This window comes from Oncorhynchus clarkii, chromosome 6 (assembly GCF_045791955.1).
Source record: "Oncorhynchus clarkii lewisi isolate Uvic-CL-2024 chromosome 6, UVic_Ocla_1.0, whole genome shotgun sequence".
Taxonomy (NCBI): Eukaryota; Metazoa; Chordata; class Actinopteri; order Salmoniformes; family Salmonidae; genus Oncorhynchus; species Oncorhynchus clarkii.
Window position 1 is genome coordinate 56,270,647 of NC_092152.1, and position 15,966 is coordinate 56,286,612.

Genomic DNA, 15,966 nt, shown 5'->3' on the forward strand with positions numbered 1-15,966 from the left:
AGCTACTCAGGGTTGTGTGGAGTGTCCCACCTTGTAACCTTGTTAACACCATGTCAATTGGACCTCCCAAATACCAGGAGGAAGGCTATGCTGTCATATCCCATAACTGCGGAGACTAGTTTACAGCATTTTGTTGTACTGTGATACTGTCCCATCACAGACTTACTGTGGTAGCTATTTTGGTGGCGCTGTCATGCTAATGCAATGTAGCTGGCTCTTTCTTTGGCTTGCATTTCCTGCTTTAATGCCACTTGACTCTGTGCTTTTTTTGCCCTGTCAGTAATTCATGCTACTTAACCAGCTCTCTTTGCCCTCTCAGTAAGATGTCTTCCCAACCCACCCTGCTCTGAATGTATTGTTGAGGATGACCTCACAGCTCTGCTCTGCCTATACTGTATGTGCTCACCCCAGGACTCCACCAAGCAAAACCCCCATGCGGATTTGAGCCACGTCTCAGTCTGAATGCTATGGGTATGGCATTAGCCTGGGTACCAGTCTGTTTCAGTTATCATTCCAGTCCTTGCCGCTCCTTGTCATGTTTAGCATGACACGGAGTATATGGAGTGGAATGTTAACAAAAACAGGTTCTGGATTTCAGGCTAGTATGGCATGCCAAGTCAGGTCTCACTGCTAATTTGTTTGTAACAGACTTAAGAGGCCTGTTTTGTGACAGGTTGAGTGGTTCACTGCGGTTTTGTGAGTAGAACATGTAGGAGAATTGATCCTCATATGAACCAAGCATTTGCTTCCCACGTTCTGACTGACAATGTTGAATGTAGCTGTATTTGACCTATTGTTTCAAATAGTACATTGAAATAGTGTTGATAATAGCTGACATAATTAGATTTGACATTTGTTTCAACAAAGTTCTGCTCTGCGGGTCGATACGATGTGGCTTATATCTTGCTTTGACCTGCTTTGTTCTCGGAATTACTGTCTAATTAACTGTCAGCTTCTTTGTTCTCCAAACTACTGTCTAATTAAGTGTCAGCTTTGCCCAGCTCACCCTTCCTCTTGACCCGACTTCATGCTGTTCCCTCTCGCTGTGTACTAACGCTTCTGTCTGTGCTCCTCCTCTTCCTCTTCCTTATGCGCTAGCCAATGAGGACCCCTTGTCACAGGTATGTCATGAGAATGTTTTTTTTATTTTGTTCTCCCATTTTCCTTTCTTTTGTTTTTGTTTTGTTTTGTCGTGTCTCATCTCACCCAGGTCGCCCACCCAAATACAGCAGTGTTCCTGAGCTGGGTCTTCACACCCCAACATCCCCCACCAGCAGTCATTCCGCCTCCCCGGCCCACCACCGGCCAGAGAGGGGGGGCTCTCACTTCCCCGTCCACCCCCACACCCTCCCTCTGCCTAGCCCCAACTCCGGGGATGTAAGTAGCTGATGAAGAGCCCACTGCACCTACCAGGACTAGAGGAAGCTTCCCCCCAAATCACCCCTCAGTGGTATCTCCCTGAGGCCCTATGGTTTCAGGACAGACCACCCCTCCTTACAACATGAAACCTTCCACAACCATTCACTTTTACACCCTACATGCCATTACATCCATCATTCATTCATGTGTGACAATCTATGTGTGTCCTGTTGTCCATAAGCTTACAAAGTGAAAAGTCCCTCCCTCCTTTGGCTGAGGATGTTTGGATCAACGCATCACACATCAGTGTTGTTGACAGTGGTGTTTGGGGTTTGGTAGGGTATCTTGACCAGCAACATTACTCGCGGTCATCCAGTGAAAACTGGGGAGTGTGAACAACCCCCAGTGCCCACAAACACAATTACAATGTGGACAGTTTGAAAGCACAGTCAGATTGGACAGATGTCATTCAGTGAAGTTCGACTCCCCTCTCCTCTAGTCCCACATATCCAGTTATGATCGGTTGGGCGTAGTGGCCACAATACTGATTGATGCAATTCTTCCTGACAGGGAGACATCCATGAGGACTTCTGCACTGTGTGCAGGCGCAGTGGTCAATTGCTCATGTGTGACACATGTGCACGTGTTTACCATCTGGACTGCCTCACTCCACCTTTGAAAACCATTCCCAGGGGCATGTGGATCTGCCCCAAATGTCACGACCAGGTAACAGCAGCATCTGTCCCTGCAGTCTCAGCCTCTTAGAAGCTCCCCCAGCAGTTCCCAGGCCAGTTGTAAACTAAATGCAGCTAATATAAGCTCCAGCTGAGCCACAGCCACCCCTGTTTATCCAAGCCAGTTTGTAAGAGTGCGATATTAGAAGGTGAAACCTCAGTATGAACCACTCGTGCCACCGTGTCCTAGTCCTCTCAGGAATCTCAAGAGCGTGTCTTATTGTAGGGCGTCTGAGCAATAAGACTGTTCCTAGCTTTGTGAGTTCTCCCAACAAATGTTTTGAACGGGCATGAGAAAGCGACCATGCATTTCACTTCATTATTTGTACAAAATGCTTCTTGCACTGTCATCTTGTTTTTTCTTGTCCGTCTGGTCTCTGAAAGATTATTGCGATGCGGAAGTGCTCCACAGGGGCCCTATGTGTCCCTGGGCTTTTGGTAGCTTGGTTGAAAGGGAGGACGTGTTATGTTGATATCCCTCGGTGCAATGTTTCCATAACATACAGTATGATAACCTACAGTAACCAATAATCATTTGATTCATGGCCTTGTCTCTCTGTCCTAAAATCCCTGACAACAGCGTTCAGAGCCATGATTGTATACACATCTGAAAGTTGGTGAAGATATCAGGCAACTTCAACTAAAGTATATACAGTGCGGTCCACAATTGTTGACACCCTTGACAAAGATGAGCAATGACGACTATAAAATAAATAATTCAAATACTGAGCTATATTATATGCGAAAGAAAAATGGAAAGTATATTCTTTTATACTAACACAATTGTTTAGAGAATGATTTTGTTCAACAAGTAATGTTTTTGTTTTTTGTTTTTTTTTCAAAAAAGGTTGTCGTCAAAATTATTGACACCAATAAATACTCGTGGAATTAAAGTGGTCAAAAGGTTATTACTTGGTCCCATATTCATAGGACGCAATGACTACATCAAGCTTGTGACTACAAACTTGTTGGATGCGTTTGCAGTTCATTTGGTTGTGTTTCAGATGATTTTGTGCCAAATACAAATGAATGGTAATTGAATGTATTGTGTCATTTTGGAGTCACTTTAATTGCAAATAACAATCTAAACACTTTTACATTCATGTGGATGCTACTGTGAATAATGAGGTGTGATGAAGTTACAGAGGGTCAGAGATCATACCCCGAAAGACATGCTCTCACCATTACCAATAACAGGGGACGTTAGCATGTGTTGGGTGTATAACCTTTGACCCTCTGTAACTTTCTCACTCATCATTATTGCCGATTTCATTCAGGATTATCCGCAATCATGGTAGCTTCCACGTGAATGTACATGAATGTTTAGAAACATTATATTCTTATTTACAATAAAAGTGACTCCAAAATTACACTACATTATTTACTATTCATTTCTATTGGACACAAAATAATCTGAAACAACCAAAACGAACTGCAAATGCATCCAACAAGTTTATAGAATCACATGTAATAGTAATATGGGACCAAATACTAAACCTTTGACTACTTTATTTCTAAGAATTTTTAGGAGTGTCGATAATTTTGACCGGCACCTTTTTTGTTAAACAAAATCTCTTTCTCTGAGCAATTTTATTCTTATAGACGAATATAATTTCCCAATTTTTGGGGGGAGCATACATTATATAGCCCAGTATTTGAATAATACTGTATATCTCCACTCACCTGTCTCCACCAAAAACCACTGAAACACAATTTATGGTTGAATGGCTATTACAACATTATAAAAAAGAAGCAGAAGAACTAAGCCTATTGACATGGATTCAAATGTTGTCCTTTTTCTTCTTTAGATTCTGATGAAAGATGAGGCAATCCCATGGCCTGGAACCCTCGCTATCGTTCATTCCTACATTGCATATAAAGCAGGTACAGAAGGAGCTCGAACTTCAAAAAAAGCTACCTCAAATGAATTTGTGTTAATATAATGAACACTTAGTGTTGACTGTAATGGTTTCTCTGTCTTCTGGCTGACAGCTAAAGAGGAGGAGAAGCAGAAACTGGTGAAGTGGAGCTTGGAACTGAAGCAGGACAGAGAACAACTAGAACAAAGGGTCAAACAGCTGAGCCAATCCATAACAGTAAGCATCACACTGCATGCCACTGAGGCTAACCCTGAAGGCGTGTGAAGTCATCTCAGAAACAGTACATGAACTAGATGGTTAATTACTAATGAGTCTGTCCCTATTTCCCTCTAAAGAAATGCATGGAGAACAAGAACACTATCCTGGCCCGTCAGAGGGACATGCACAACTCCCTGGAGAAGGTCAAAGGCCTGGTGCGTCTCATTCAGGGCATCAACTTCTGCCCATCCCCCGAGGTCTCGCCGCCAGCGGTCCAGACCAGCATGACAAATGGAGGAACAGACGGTGCCAGTGCTGACCACACGGGCGACACAAGTCCTGAGGATCACAAGAACATGACTGACAATAGCGGCGACGACCTGAACAACAACACAGACGGGGCAACCGAGGAGGAAGGGAAGAAAGAGGACGTTAAAGAGATGGACAACCTCAACAGCAGCAGCCTTGGCAAAACCTTAGAGCCTCCCCAGACTATAGCACCGGCCCTTGTGGATGTAGCAGAGGGGGCCAAATAACACCCACACACCAAGTCCAGGGACAGGAACAGGAACCCCCAAAGAGAGGGAAAGAAAAAGATAAAGCACCTCATGAAGTTGCCAATCGATTAACACACACCGACATATATATTTTTTGGTCGTTGTTATTGCAGTTGTGTATTATCGGATTGTCTGTGAGGACATATGTTATGAGTATCGGAACGAGAAATGGAAAGGGACGAAGGAGGGTGACTTATGGTACCAGTGGTATGCCAATCGAGGTCACAGATTATTATTCAAGTCTGATGATATTGACGCTCTTACTAATAATAAGGATATTGTTAATAGTAATAAACATCACACCAATGTGTGCCTCCAATAGTCGCCATGGCGTCTCTTTGTGGGGATGGTTTCTTAGGGTGTCTTAGTCTGCAGCTTCAGGGGAGATGGATCCGAGAAGTCCAAAGACAAGACCTGCCCGCTCGCCTGAAGATCCACCACCTACACCACACCAGAAACAATTGGATCAACCAAAACACCATAACAACCATTTGGAATTTGAAAAACTACCAGGGGACTTAGGTTTTTGTTTGCTGCAGTATTTGTCAACAGTTTTGAAAATCACTACAAAGTATTGCCTGAGGGATATGATTGGTCCCAAATCACACTTTTTGTCTTACAGGAGCTCCAGCTCACCTCCATCCATCTATCCCACCTGCCCCCATTACAACCACCGAAAACTCTGACAATACAGCTTAAAGTAACATCACAGGACAGATGATGGATCAGCATAGGGTTAGCCTCGCGTTCAAGTTGCATCCACTGTCACCTCAGTGCTGCCCGACAGACAGCCAGGCAGACCGGCTACAGTGGGAGGAGCCCAGCATTCGGCTTAATGAAGATCTGTGGTCTTCGGCTGCATCACATGGACTCATTGCATGCTTCATTGACATTGGAGGTGTTTTTCTTTTCAAGGTCATTTTATCATGACTTGTGTTGCATTGTCCATTGTTGCTGAACCTAGCATTCCTTTTTGCTTGTTGAGAATATGATTGACCAATTTGTTGAGTGATACATTCAGAGACATAGCACGAAAGCGGCTGCATCAATATTCCATTTGAATGATAGAGGCCATGTGAATGCAGCTCTAGGCATGCATTGGGATTTAGCAACTATCAGTTCAGATATTGTCTGAGAGGTTTTTTTTTTGTGTCCGTTTGTTATGCCCCTGGGATCTGTTGCTGAAGGAAACTAACAATTTATTCTGGGGGAATCTGTTTATATTCAGGTCTTCCTAGTTTTCAAACATGGAGATATGCTTCTTCAAAAGTGCTTTTCTGTTTCGCATTACCTTGGTTTCATATCAAATATATTAGAACTGGAAAATACTATGTAAATAGCTTTCTTTCTTTTCTGATGTTCCTTGCAATTGAATTACCATTCAATATGCTGAATTCATAACTGCCAAATGCTATTGTATCCAAATACAGCAGGGAAACAGTCCTATTTTCTTACATAATGTTTTTTAAGGTTTCAATTAGGAGTCCCCATACATAGGCACACATTTTGCATGGCCGTTCCATGCATACAAAAGAGAGTGTGGCCATGACATTGTTCCGAATGTTGTTTGGAAAAACTGTCAGGAACCTTGTAGGAAAAGCACAAAATTTTTGGCAAAAGAAACTGGAACCGAACCACATACCCTCATCCTGCCATAAACACGTCTAAAGTAAATATGAACATTTTCATTATTTATATTTTACACCACAACACTGACAAGTCACTTTTCATGTGACACTTTTGTACAGTACGTGTAGCTTTTGTTTATAATCTGCCATTTTACATGTTTAAGTCCTTAGAGTTGCAATGAAATGTCGATATATTCGTTTTGAAACACTTGAGAAAGTAGGGACATTAAATGGAAATGGAGGAATAGGTTGCCAGTAAACATATCCCTTCATCACAGCCTACTTGCTGTACTACACCATACGGTATGGGTTCCCCTGGGGTGCCTTTTTCTAGAGAGTTTGAAGGCTTTTATATTTTCTCTTGACATGAAATGACCAACCATGTTTTAGACGGGTTAAGTTTGAAAAAAAATGGTTTCAAAATAATAAAGAAATCTGCATAATAATGCAATTAACTGGAAAGCACAAGAGAAGATGCGAAGCGGTTTGAATCTATAGCCAGATCAAAAGGAAAGCGTTAGTTAAAGAATAAGTGATGGCCCAGTCCAATGTCTTGTGTTGAGGCCACTCTTCCTTTTGGCCTACAGTACTTGTCATCTTATAGCAATTGCCTTAAGAAATTCTTTCTCCTTGTGAAGAAAATGTGTTCGGTGTATTGTTGGTCTTGTTTGAGTGTCTCTGAATTATGGAAATATTGTCTATTTGTGATGAACCACTTCAGGAAATCTACTTCTCTTTGCACCAAACTGAAAAGATAGGTTCAAATTGGAATCTATTGTTTTCACAAGGGGTCAGTTGCTCTTAGTCATCATGTAAGAGGGTTCTGATTTAGTTTTGACTTGACTTGCCAGTGTATGAAAAATAAGGATTTGTGATTTGAACTACTATTTGAGTTTTCCCTCTACCAAGTCCCTCAAATACAAGCAATTAGCAAATATTATAATGCACCTTTGGTTGAACACTCAACAGTGTTACATCCTTTAGCTCTCTCCTGGCTGGACATTTGCCATCTTCACAGGGCAAGATGCAAATGATAAAAGTGACAGCAATGATGACACACACCATGAATGTGTGTAATTAGGGCCTGATTTCCAAGCTTTTGAATTTTTCCTGAATATTGTTAAATCATTTAAATTGGATTCTTCATCGTTTCTTTATAATCCTTTTTGGTGTACTTTGGTGCAGAAGCTTAGACCACGTGGCTCTCAGGGCCTCAATAACGCAATATAAACAATAAGGATCTCAGCAAATACACTCCCCTCTCTGTGCTCAGCATGGCGAGCCCAACATCAAAACTACAGCTGTCAAAACCTCAACAAATCTATGCCTACATATGCAAATAGATTGTATGGACATGATTATACTTATAAAAACCATTCTTACTTTTCATATATTTAGAACTGGATTTCGCCCTTTCCAACCGTGGTAACACTTTACTTTAAGGTGCCTTTCATAAAATATGTATAAGTAGTTTATAGACTGTTATTTAGTAGTTTACAGATTTGAGTTCATAACCCATGATAACTAATAAGTAACACTTTATAGATCAGTGATGGAGGGTATAGGGTACCTTAATGTAAAGTGTTACAGCAGCCTATTGAAAACTACAGCTGTACAATTAAATGTTTCATGTACTGTATACGTACCCCAATTACTCGTGTAGGAAATGAAATATTCCTATCAATTAGTGACTTTTATTGGATCATAACTTTGAAGGCAAAGTGCTGAATATTATGGGCGTAATTGTTTTTATTTTCTGACTTAGGAAGGAAAATCGGGGAGGATGTGGTATGGCCAACTCAAATATTGTGTAGTGCTTTGTGCTGTGAAAGAAAGTAAATGTCATGTTGTGGTAAAAAAAAAAAAAAAAAATGGAAACAACATTGATATCCAAAGAATGATTTTAAAGCCTTTTTTATTTCCCATTTATGATGTACACCAGCTAAATAATATTCACAAACGAGAGCAACCAATTAGGAAAACAATATTGAGTAGATTCTTCATCCATACCAGTGTATTACTTTGGATTCACTGCATATCTTGATTAGTTCTGAAAACAGTTGTTCTCATGCTATATCATGTCACATCGGTGGCCTTCAAGTATTCTAGTTGCATTTCATTGCCATCAATATGGAGACTCCCCTTCCTTGTAACCACTGTCTCACCTCTAACTTCATGCACTCATATCATTTGATTAATTTAGAAGGCTTTTTCTCAACGTAAAGTATTCTTCCTCTTTGTTAAGATGCATTGTAGCAAATCAAGCAAGTCAAAGGCACTAATATGTGAGAATATAGTGTAAATGGTTTATTACACAAACTGCATACTCTCTTGTAATATTTGTCAGTTGTATTTTTTCACAGTTTTTTTAAAGAAGTATTTCTTTATTTTTGACTACGGTTTTGTTACCAATCCTTTTTGTTGCCTGTGATCCACTGATTTCCTTTATCTCTTTCCTGTACTTTAGTTATTTTATGTAGCTATTTGTATGCAGTGTTTGGCAAATTCCATTGCAGTGTCAGAGTAAGTCAAGATTTTTGGAGCATTCGATCAATTTGTATTTATTTATTTGACCATTTTTAAATAAAATTACAAAGTTGTAATTGGGACTTCTCTTCTCTCTGAAAAAATATATCCTGATTTTATAAACAGCCATCAAGATTTAGTGTGTGACAGTTCTCCTTATGAACACTATAGACACCAAAATGTCTAACAAAATAACATTTTAGTTTACACTCAAGGATGTCTAATGTTTTTGTAATAATGGAGTTACCCATAATTCAATGTCAAACAGGTGGTAGTAAGAGATAATACCTCCTGGTCAAAGTGCAACTTCCAATCCATGTTCAGCTGCTTTCTTTCAAACTCCCATTGATGTTTTCAAGTGTCATATCAAAGCTGTGTGAAACCTTATGCAATTGTGCATTAACCCAAATATGTAGCCATAGACACACAATGTGTATATATATATCTAATTTCTGTGTAATGCTGTCCATTGTGTTCTTCTCCAACATCTGTGTGCTTTTTTTATAAGGAAACTAGCCACTGACCTCTCGCTGTCAACTTAAAGCATAACGCAGATGAAGATAACAGCGTTGGCTAAGTAGATCTTCAGGCCTGTGCTCAGGGGGCCAGACTGAACTGCCTTGGTCACCACTGCATGGTCTTGCTGCGGGTAAGCTTGCGGCTCAGTGCGTGCCTCATCTGGAGCATGCGTGAGCGTTTGTCCATGGCCAGTAGGTGGCGATGGTACTCCAGGCGCACCTCTCGTACCAACTTCTCAACCGCTAACTCCACAGCCACAGAACACTCCGCCACAGACAACTCAAAGAAGCTGCACCTGAACATACGCAAGAGGCTAAAGATAAGTTCTCCATTCCTCATCACCCACGGACAACAATTGGACATTGGCAACTGGTCAATTTAATGTATGGATATGGTTGAGGGACAAATAAATGGTTTTCCAGCATGGATCATCCACCACTGGCTGATAATATTTTAATTAACTTGTGTTGGCAAAAACTTTTACTACATCTTACTTCACGCATCTTCAGAATGTAGTATGATTCAGGGTTCCAAGATGATTTAGAATATAACCAAATGGAACGTCACCTCAGATCACTGGCAAGGGCCTTTCCTTCTTCTGTCCGCACCACCCTTCCATTCTCCATGTCACATTTATTCGCAACTATTACAGTAGGTATGCCTGATGAAAGAGCATAAAACAGAGTTTAGAAACCTATTAAAGGCATACAAAACTCACACATAATACACAAAACAGACAGAGATGATCTTGTTTAAGATTGTATATCTTGTAAGGAATTTGAGGCGATGCACCGTCGTAAAAGTGACAATTGAGAAAAGACAACCACCACATAACGTTTGCAGTTACAATAAGCAGACCTACTGTTTTATAAACCTTGCCTCGTGGATTCACTGTACTGGTGTGTAACAGTGGATTAAGTCGCTTGTCACAGCAAAAGCAGTAAGCAGTCAAACTCCGCTTAACACAGCCTTGATAAAACCAGTTCCCCTGGTCACGAGTGATTTAATGGAATCATTATGATACATTTGACAAACATACAAAAGCAGAATACCCTTCAATGAAAGGATAGCTGGACTAGCCTATGTAAAGTAGGTTCCGTAAAAATCATGGGTGGGACGGGTTCTAGGCTGCCCTAGCCTGCCCTAGCCTCTTAGAAGATGTAACCTCTACAATAATGAGATGCCCACCCCAGACTCTATTTGATTGCCCTTTCCTGGTGTTTCCACTGGTCATAATTGCTGTCTCACCTAGGGTCTGCTTGACATGATCAATAAGCCTCTTTAAGTGTGAGACAGACTCAAAACTGCTCCGGTCTGTGATGGAATACATAATAAGGAAACCATCGCCCCATTTAATGGAACTCTCCAGAGAAGGTGCTGCAGAACCCACACACTCCTGCAGAGAGAGAGAGAGAGATAGCAAGAGATATGGGTGGGACCACAAAGGTTGAGTTTTCATTTAATGAAGAACTAAATACATCTACACACGGGTTTCATGCTCTCAAAAGTGGTCTGTTCATGGCAACATTTAGACTCTAGCAGGGACATAGCACTTTTGGGAGCATATGCCAGTTTGTTTTGTTCTCTACAATTGTTTGTTTAAATCAAGCACCGGGAACATTTTTTTTTGCAGGATGTACACATACCATGTCCTTGACCTTGCTAAGAGATGAGATGTCTGTTTACTCTTCTGTTTAATCTTTATTCAAAACTACTGACAGTAGATGGGATATTTAATCCCCTCAAATGGCCTTGTGTGTTATTTTCATTGTCGCATCAGATGTTTCTTGTCCTCAGTACCATTATATTTGATCAACGTCAACATTGTTGATATTATGTCCAAGACACTTTAAGGCACCATGATTCAAGAAAACAGACTTGAAAGGAATGGTATGGGGGCCTGGTTGTTGTCTGAGCCTGAGAGTCATCTTCCTCTTTGGGTTTATAGAGGTCTGACACAAGGGCAAAGAGAAACAAATCCCCAAAGCAGTACAATATAGACTGAATTCTGAGGTTAAATGAAAGCAGAGGGCATGATGACCTCAGTCTTTGGATAGTACCTTGTTGGCTGTGTCCAATATCTCCAAATCGATGGTCTCCTTGTCGACAGTTTTCCGACACCTGTAAGTTACTTCTGTATGAGAACACCACAGACAGAATGCTGTCAGCCTAATATAGTCAAGTGGCAACTTACATACGGGACAGTAAAATTAGATGCAGTATGTCTTTACCCTTTTTATGGTCATATTCTCCTATGAACCGCTTGGTGATGAATCTAACACACAGGGCTGCAGTTTAAACAAAGCAGACCATGAGCACTCAGGTATTTTAAATATTTCCCCTTGCATGTACCTCCCCACGTTAGCTAAGCCTAGGCTACTGATAGTAAATATTAGTAAATAGCATAGTAAACATCATACTAAATTAACATAGTATCAACAATTTAGAGTATTATTATTTTACATTCATTTTTGTATTGCAGATATGTCTCACATTTAGAGTTTTTTTTTAAAGTCAGCCCTGGATGTGCCATACAATAACACACTAAATTTAAGCCATCAGTCTCCAACTTAAACATTCGTTTCAATACCTGTCTTTCCACAGTTGTCTCGTCCAAGTATCACCAACTTTGCGCGTGACATTTTTCTTGACGGTCCAGAATCGGTCATGGCTTGGATGGTGTATTAATAATAGGCTGCATTGTATCAATATCTAAAACATACAACAAGTTATTGCTCTCCGGCGAGCCTATTTCAAATTGTGTGGTCATCATGTTGGTGCTTGCGAAAAAGTAACAATTGTGTGGCTGGCTACATCGTTACAACAATACAAATCAATTGCATGCCCCATCGACAATTTCAACCAATGAGTTATGTTGATTCGTTCTTTATAAATACCAAAACATCTATGAACTTATTACAAATAATCACAGCTCGTCTAAATTAGTTTAAACCTGTTTTCTTTAGCCTACAACAAGTAGTTCAAAAACAGGATTCAGTTCTGAGAACTCCTACTACGTTTGTTCATGCATATTGTTACATTTTTTAAACCGTGCAACAAACACTGGACGTCATTTTACGACTATATGAAATATTGTATATCCTTACTCACTCACTTCGCTATGTCTGGTTCTCCAATTATTCAATAAGATGTTGGGAGAAAAAAATATGTTTGTTCTCCATCACTTGCTCAGGTTTTCAGCTCACTGTTCAGTCCAGCCTTTAGCTTCCCTTTTCAAAATGAAACCATTTCTTCTTCTTTTTTAAGGCGTGCCCCCTTCCAAGACTCATTAAATGTATTTGATTTATTGCCGTTGGTGGCCAAGCATGCTGTTCGATGAAGACATCTTGGTCTTTACACTTAACTCAAACAAACCTTTGAAATGGCTAATGAACTTCCTATCAAACCGTTTTTGGAATTAACATTAAACTGTTTCGTTTTTTACATAGTTGCGCATAGTTATGCGTATCTCTGATCAGATTTGAAGAAAATGTTGGTTATAAAGAGTAAAAGAAATTAAACAGGCATGTACACATGTATTTATTGGAGCATATAAATCTTGCACACCACACCACACCGTGCACTCTTGCAGACAATTCACGTGTCTGCAAATACATAGTGCCTTCAGAACGTATTCACACCCCTTGATTTTTTCCACATTTTGCTGTGTTACTGCTTGAATTTCAAATGGATTAAATCGAGATTTTGTGTCACTGGCCTACACACAATACCCCATAATGTCAAAGTGGAATGATGTTTTTAAAATTTATTACAAATTCATTAAAAATTAAAAGCTGAAATGTCTTGAGTTAATAAGTGTTCAACCCGTTTGTTATGGCAAGCCTAAATAAGTTCAAGAGTAAACATTTGCTTAACAAGCCACATAATAAGTTGCTGGATTCACTCTGTGTGCAATAATAGTGGTTAACATGACTGTTGAATGACTACTTAATCTCTTTACCCCACAAATACAATTATATGTAAGGTCCCTCAGTTGAGCAGTTCATTTCAAACAGAGATTCAACCACAAAGACCAAGGAGGTTTTCCAATGCCTCGCAAAGAAGGGCACCTGTTGGTAGATGTTTGAGCATGGTGAAGTTTTTAATTACACTTTGGATGGTGTATCAATACACCCAGTCACTACAAAAATAGAGGCGTCCTTCCTAACTCAGTTGCCGGAGAGGAAGAAAACCGCTCAGGGATTTCACCATGAGGCCAATGGTGACTTTAAAACAGTTACAGAGTTTAATGGCTGTGATTGGAGAAAACTGAGGATGGATCAAACACATTGTAGTTACTCCACAATACTAAGATAAATGACAGAGTGAAAAGAAGGAAGCCTGTACAGAATACAAATATTCCAAAAACATGCATCCTGTTTGCAATAATACACTAACGTAAAACTACAAACTATGTGTCAAAGAATTAAACTATGTCCTGAAGACAAAGCATTATGTTGGGGGAAAACCAACACAACACATCACTGAGTACCACCATATTTTCAGGCACGGTGGTGGCTGCATCATGTTATGGGCATGCTTGTCTTCGGAAAGGACTAAGGAGTTTTTTGGGATACAAATTTAATTTTAGATAAATTCACAAACATTTCTAAAAACATGTTTTCACTTTGTCATTATGGGGTATTGTGTGTAGATGGGTGAGAAAAAAATATCAATTTAACCCAACAAAATGTGGAATAAGTCAAGTTGTATGAATACTTTCTGAAGGCACTGTACATATAGACCTCCTACAACCTATATTATTCTGATTATACAGAATCTGGTGTCAACCACTTCTCTATTGCAGGCAGTGTCTCTGTGAACCATACAGTGTTTTCCACGTTGATTCTGAGCATGCAGACCTAGCTGAAGTGACTAAGAATGAGCTCCTGACGGATTCGGACTGCCTCTGAGTCCACAGCCTCTGGCTTACAACTGCCCTCCTCCGACTGGTCTGGCATATCAGTCCTCTCAAATGTCCAGGCATCCAAGCCTGATTGCAATGACACGTTGTGCAAGACACAGCAGGCCAGAATGATGTGAGAGCACTTCTCAGGTAAGTACTGAAGGTAGCCTTTGGACCCATCCAGGCAACGGAAACGGGTTTGAATGGCCCTGAACGTGCGGTCCACAATCTCATGAGTGGCAGTGTGAGCCAAGTTGTATCGAAAGTCTGCTGAAGTTTCTGGGTACTGGACAGGTGTCATCAGCCATTTCTTTAAAGGATAGCAGCAGTCTCCTAGAAGACAAGACTTGGCTAGGTTAGACATTATGAAAGAGGGAGGCTTGAAGAGCAAAACAATTTGTTTTTATAAATTGTATTTTCAACAATAAAAGTTTAAATGGAGGATTATGAGCTATATTACCTAAAAACCAGCCTTCATGATTTTCCTGTTCTTCCAATTCCTTGTACACTGAAGACTGCTTTAATATGAAATTATCCTGTAAGCTGCCAGGCCAGTTAGTCTCTGCACTGAGCAAAAGTCCCCTGGCATCACACACAAGTTGGCAGTTAATTGAATGGAAGCCTTTCTTATTGACATATGAAGAATCCTCTGCATTTGGTGCCTTAATGGCTATATGGGTACAGTCTACAACACCCATGACGTTTGGTATTCCCGCTACCCTGAAAAACTCCTCTTTGGACTGCTGTTTTGTAGCTTCGTCTCTCATGAATACTATGCACTCTGGAGCTTTCTCAACCAGTGCCTTGGTTACATTTGTCACACAGCGACTCATGGAAGCCTGGCTAATGCCAATGGCATCTCCCATCCTCGTCTGGAAGAATCCTGAGGTATAGAATCCTAAAGCAGCAAGAATCTGAACTTCTGGGCTTATTGCTCGAGACCGTTGCGTACGTCGTGATAATGTGTCACGCAGTAGCTCCACCAGGTAGTAGATGAAATGTCGAGGGAATCCAAATGTTGTTAATAGGAACTCGTCTGAAACGGTCTCTATATCAAACCTGTCGAGAGTTTTATGTCCACGACCATGGAGCAGCAGGTCACAATCCAGGATGGCTATTTGTATAGCCATTTCTACTTATGTATATTCTGTAGGGGGCAAAAAGAGAAAGGCATTGTTGAATGCATCAAAATAGAGCCTGGTGTTTTCAGCATGGTCTATTTCTTTCAATGTTATGTTCTGGTATGATATGCTTCTCTAACATTACTATATATAAAAATGATTGGTTTTCTATACAAACGTTACTAGCTAGCTAACCAGCTAGCCTAGCAATTTCCTTATCAGACATTTCTTTGGGAACAGTGAACCCGAGATGGTGCAAACTTAGAAGAATGCGAACTATAAATATCATGCATTTGTAAAAACACGTCTAATTTGAATCCTACCGGAGTTTGCTGTTGTTGTTGTGACTCGTCTGCGTAAAGTACATTGCGCATATCACTTTTCTGATAACTAGCAAAAATATGTGAGACGCAGTTTCGATTTTATTTTAAAATAAACAAAAAACAAATGAACGGAATTATTGTTTCCAAAACAACGTGTAATATGTTTTTATTGATAATATAACACTGACATATCGATATATGCAATTTTGCAGATT

At 40.3% G+C, this 15,966-nt stretch overlaps 3 protein-coding genes across 8 annotated transcripts in view; 1 reads left to right on the plus strand and 2 right to left on the minus strand.

Annotated features, from left to right (window-relative positions):
• The window catches only part of LOC139411322 (PHD finger protein 21A-like), a 40,798-nt gene extending 34,396 nt beyond the window's left edge, over positions 1–6,402 (plus strand). For 3 of the 6 annotated variants that reach the window (XM_071157546.1, XM_071157547.1, XM_071157545.1), the window contains 5 exons: positions 1,211–1,377; positions 1,930–2,085; positions 3,902–3,977; positions 4,086–4,189; positions 4,309–6,402. In XM_071157546.1, the coding sequence (XP_071013647.1) occupies positions 1,211–1,377; positions 1,930–2,085; positions 3,902–3,977; positions 4,086–4,189; positions 4,309–4,707 (902 nt within the window). In that variant the 3' untranslated portion in view covers positions 4,708–6,402. The remainder of the gene's footprint in view (positions 1–1,210; positions 1,378–1,929; positions 2,086–3,901; positions 3,978–4,085; positions 4,190–4,308) is intronic. The other 3 variants (XM_071157548.1, XM_071157549.1, XM_071157550.1) reach the window with 1 other exon arrangement.
• Positions 6,403–8,254: 1,852 nt separating this feature from the next.
• LOC139411324 (ras-related and estrogen-regulated growth inhibitor) lies at positions 8,255–12,955 on the minus strand. The gene is made up of 7 exons (XM_071157552.1): positions 12,517–12,955; positions 11,992–12,113; positions 11,633–11,689; positions 11,462–11,535; positions 10,650–10,797; positions 9,969–10,062; positions 8,255–9,696 (listed from the first exon to the last, which is right to left on the minus strand). The coding sequence occupies exons 2-7, from the start codon at positions 12,068–12,070 to the stop codon at positions 9,507–9,509; spliced, it is 642 nt and encodes a 213-aa protein (XP_071013653.1). The 5' UTR covers positions 12,071–12,113; positions 12,517–12,955; the 3' UTR covers positions 8,255–9,506.
• LOC139411323 (harbinger transposase derived 1) lies at positions 12,918–15,823 on the minus strand. The gene is made up of 3 exons (XM_071157551.1): positions 15,752–15,823; positions 14,768–15,454; positions 12,918–14,640 (listed from the first exon to the last, which is right to left on the minus strand). Exons 2-3 carry the CDS (start codon positions 15,435–15,437, stop codon positions 14,264–14,266), a joined length of 1,047 nt encoding a protein of 348 aa, XP_071013652.1. The 5' UTR covers positions 15,438–15,454; positions 15,752–15,823; the 3' UTR covers positions 12,918–14,263.
• Positions 15,824–15,966: the final 143 nt, after the last annotated feature.